The following is a 4292-nucleotide window of genomic DNA, read 5'->3' as shown; positions in this document are numbered from 1 at the left end:
AATGAGATACAACTACAACTCTATAATACATCATATGCTACAAAATACATTATATACACATAAACGAACTAAATTTTTTGTCTCATTATCATATCCCTTTACAATACTTGTGAAGTTTATAACTATAGGAACTAAAACGGAATATAACCAAAATATAAGGGTGTAAACTAGAACTACTTCACATTCATTGACCCAATTTTCAAAGCTCAAACCCCAGTTTTTCTTCACATTTTGACCAATCACTTTCGCTTTATTCCCTGAATCAAAACAAAAAGAACAGTCTTTATAGAGATGATTACCAGCTCAATAATTGATAATTCATTGGAGTAGAGTAAATTATAAGCAGATTGGTGTTCAAGAATTCTTTCCTTCTCTCGAAGGACGAAAGAGTGTGGGGTTTTTCAAGGTAATTTAACGTAAACCATTTCTAGGGTTTAGTATTTCTCCCCGGGATTGTATTCCCTTTTTCGAATCATCTTTTCGGTTTCTTTAAATCTTCAATTTGTTTATTGGCTTCGATAAGTATTCGAACATTTGTTTTTTGTTTGATTGTAATCTCAAGTGCTTTCATGTTTTCTGCATTTCGATTCTGCAATTTCGTCTTTGATTTCATGATGGATTCAAAAATTGTGTAAGTTTGATCTAAATTCTCTTTCTGGATTTTGAAATTTTCTTTGGATCTTTACTAAAACCCTCTTGTCTGATTCATCTTCTCAAAATTAGATTCAAATTTGCATGTAAATCTTTTTTGATAGTTCAGATACAGAGTAGTTCAGATTTCATCCATTTGCAAACAAAAATCTGGTCACAAAAGTTAAAATACGCTTCCAAATCTGGATTACATCGCATTTCTCGCTTGTTCATCTTCTTGTTTCATTGTAAAAGTACAACAACTTAGTCTTACTTCAGTCGTTTAAAGTCCTCAATCAACGAAAATTCTTCATTTCTTGTTAATTTCTTGTCAACTTCTTCCCTGTTTCTGTTTTCCATATTCCAATTTTTGTTTGTGCAAAATTGGTCAATTATAGAATCTCATACTCCATTCCTTAATCAAAATCATAACTCGATCATGACTCATGCAGATCTAGACGACAAATTTCACCATGTTCTTTAGCTTCACACCTTTCAAAGGCATGAAATCAAAAATCGTTCCTTACTATATGAACGGAAATCCATCCAGTCTTTTCTGCATCTTACCACGAGACGATTCTTCACGCTTTTTTCCTCCTGGAAGCGCCCCTGTTTACCTTAATGTCTACGACATCTCCACCATTAACACTTGCATTTCATGGACAGGCCTCGGCGCCTTTCACACAGGATTAGAAGGTGATTAAACCAAACCTCCATTTCTTCAATCATTTTTATTCTCCATTTTATCTTTATTCATAATTCTGATTGTTTGTTCTTTGTGATGGTTGATTACATACAGTTCATGGTGTCGAATATGGTTTTGGGTGTCATCAAGAATCAGAAAGTGGTGTTTTTGAGATTGAGCCTAAAAAATGCCCTGGATTTAAATTTAGAGAGTCGATTTTAATGGGTACTACGAAATTGAGCCCTAGTCAAGTTCAAAGATTCATTGAGCTCCAATCTAATAACTACTATGGTGACACGTATCACTTATTTGGGAAGAATTGCAATCATTTTTGTGACGATATGTGTCAAAAGTTAACCGGAAACAAAATCCCTAGATGGGTTAACCGGCTAGCCAGATTAGGTACACGACAAAACTGGTTGTACTGTTTTTATGATACTGATACTGATACTGATGTCAATAAAACAAAATATGTATAAGTATTTAAAATACGACATTTCTTTTATTTTCATTGGACCGGGACCGATGTCAATGAGACGGTCAGGATTCATGTTTGTAGTTTGTCCTGTCAGACTGTGAGACTGATGTCAATGAGACAGAACTGTGTATGGGTGTTTGTAAGCTAATCTTTTGAAATGATTTTGTAGGTTCATGTTGTCGTTGTATACTCCCGAAATCAATCAAGGGTTCGGCTGTTAAAAACAAATCAAACTCTTCTGATGATGATGATGAGTATGAAAAAAAGAGTTTAAGAGGTTCATTTAGTTGTTTCTCATCATTTTCAACGCATAATAAGTTGAGAAAGGTGTCAATTTCGTCATTATATAAACATTCACTCTACAAAGGATGCCTTCCACCATGGGAGTTACAAGTGGACTCACAAAGGCTTTGTGAAGAAGAAGAAGATGAAGATGAGGATGATGAGTATTGAGTAAAGTGGATTTTGTCATGTTTCTTTTTTTTTCTTTTTATCGGTTTTGGTGAAACACCAAAGATTTTGTGCAATTGATATGAAAAAGATAAAAGATTTTCGTGATTGTGTTGTAAGATTTTCCCGAATTTTGATGCTTGGGATTTGATTGTAAAAATATATTCTTTGTACTTTGGGTATCTTTAATAGTGGATAATGTACAAATGGAATTGATGCTTTTTTGACTGAGTTGATCTTTCTTTGTGTTACGATATCTTTGAATTATCTTTATCTTCTTTTATGGATTGATGAGAAAACGGGAAGTGTTATTAGTAATATTGGCAATTCCTTTTAGATTACTTGTTAATTGTTGTCATAAAAGTAGCAAATACAACTTGTTTTATGTAAAAAAGATTTATGTAATATTAAAGAGAATTTCATCTATATTTTTATAAAATTCTATAATTATATCTATATTCTTATAAAATTTCAAATTACATATATATTTTTATAAAACCTATAAATTATATATATACCTAAAAACTTAATTTAATCATATTTAATATATTAAAAAATAAAAACATCTTTATATTGATTTTTTATTATTATAAAAATAATTAACTTGTATCATTATAATATTATCATTCGTCCACATTGCTATTTTCAACCTATTTACTTCATGAATTCTCCTATATTGAAATTAGTTTTCTATAATTTTACAAAGGAAGAACAAAATTGTTTAGAAATGAATAATCGTAGGTCTCCTAAATCGATTATAGAAGATAAAATATACTGTTCCAACCAATCAATAATATGCGATTATCGAGTTTTGCTAATCGATAATGCAAAATAAGAAGTGACAAAGAATGATGTCGTGAATAAGGAGATCGATTATGAGAGAGATTACAAATATGTGTTTTAATAATTTAGTTATACTCTAATTAAAAATATTGTTTTTAATTTTTAAATATATTAAATATGATTAAATTAAATATTTGGGTATATATGTGAGTTTATATTTTTTGGAAATGGCTGAGATTTTATAAAGAAGACACCGCTAGCAAGAAACTAAACGAGGGCCAAAGAGTTACAACAAATACATATCAAGAAATAGAAAGCAGTGGGGGGGGGGGGGTACATTCCAGTTCTCCCAACTACAAATTCCCTTTTTACCCCTACATTTGATCCAAAGATAACCTAATGACTTAATGTTCTCGACCGCTTGAGTAGGATAACATGTCAATCATTGAAATACTCTTTTATTCCGTGATTTCCAAATAACCCATAGCATCCCATAACATATTGCAGTGAATCTTTTCCTACGATTGGAGCAGTTTCCCCATTTGTATGTAAAATCAATGAACCCCCCCACTGTGTTTACTGTCATATCATTAACCCCACACTAATTGAGAATTTTTTTCTCGAACCAAACACGCAAACAGACATTTGATGAGTATGTGATCTGCATCCTCCTGCTGATTTACAGAGAAAACGCAATACATGAAATCAATTGGAATGTTCTTGTGAATAAGTTCCATAGCGCAAGGTATACGGCCTTGCACAGCTCTCCAGATGAAACCCACCACCTTTATTAGGATTAACTTACACCAGCTAATCATATATATATATATATATATATTATATATATATATAGTAAGGGATAATGACTTGAGAGGGTAACAAACTTTTAACTTTCATCACATTTAGTCACTGATTTTTTTTTCGTGCTTGATTTACCCTTAAACTATTTGAAATTGTTCACATTTTACCCTTATGACTAGTTGTTGCCGGTCATAAGGCTAAAATGTGAACAATTTCAAATAATTCAGAGGTAAATCAAATACGAAAAAGTTCAGGGACTAAATATGAACAAAATTTAAAGTTTGTTACCTGTAACACCCTACTTCGAATCGTTTTATAATTCGGGGTTGTGACCCAAAGATCAGTTATCATAAGGCTTCGGGCCTTGGGGGAAAAAGAGATTTAGACCCCTTTGGATATGAGTAATGTAGATTAGGTGATCCAGGAGTTCGATTGGTGCTTTGGAGCCCGAGGGTATAACTGTAA

The 4292-nt window shown here is 32.0% G+C and overlaps 1 protein-coding gene across 2 annotated transcripts; it reads left to right on the top strand.

The window, feature by feature from the left end:
* The first annotated feature begins 230 nt into the window (after positions 1–230).
* LOC145063246 (deSI-like protein At4g17486) lies at positions 231–2474 on the top strand. 2 transcript variants are annotated; one of them, XM_079010840.1, is made up of 4 exons: positions 231–406; positions 1083–1326; positions 1430–1717; positions 1963–2474. In XM_079010840.1, exons 2-4 carry the CDS (start codon positions 1104–1106, stop codon positions 2244–2246), a joined length of 795 nt encoding a protein of 264 aa, XP_078866966.1. In that variant the 5' UTR covers positions 231–406; positions 1083–1103; the 3' UTR covers positions 2247–2474. The 2 variants fall into 2 exon arrangements, with proteins under 2 accessions (XP_078866966.1, XP_078866967.1); XM_079010841.1 differs by lacking the exon at positions 231–406 and adding an exon at positions 449–631.
* The last annotated feature ends 1818 nt before the right edge of the window (positions 2475–4292 follow it).

The sequence above is a fragment of the Lactuca serriola genome, chromosome 7 (assembly GCF_051521515.1).
Source record: "Lactuca serriola cultivar US96UC23 chromosome 7, Lser_US96UC23_V15, whole genome shotgun sequence".
Lineage (NCBI taxonomy): Eukaryota > Viridiplantae > Streptophyta > Magnoliopsida > Asterales > Asteraceae > Lactuca > Lactuca serriola.
This window is presented reverse-complemented; position numbering and strand designations above follow the sequence as displayed.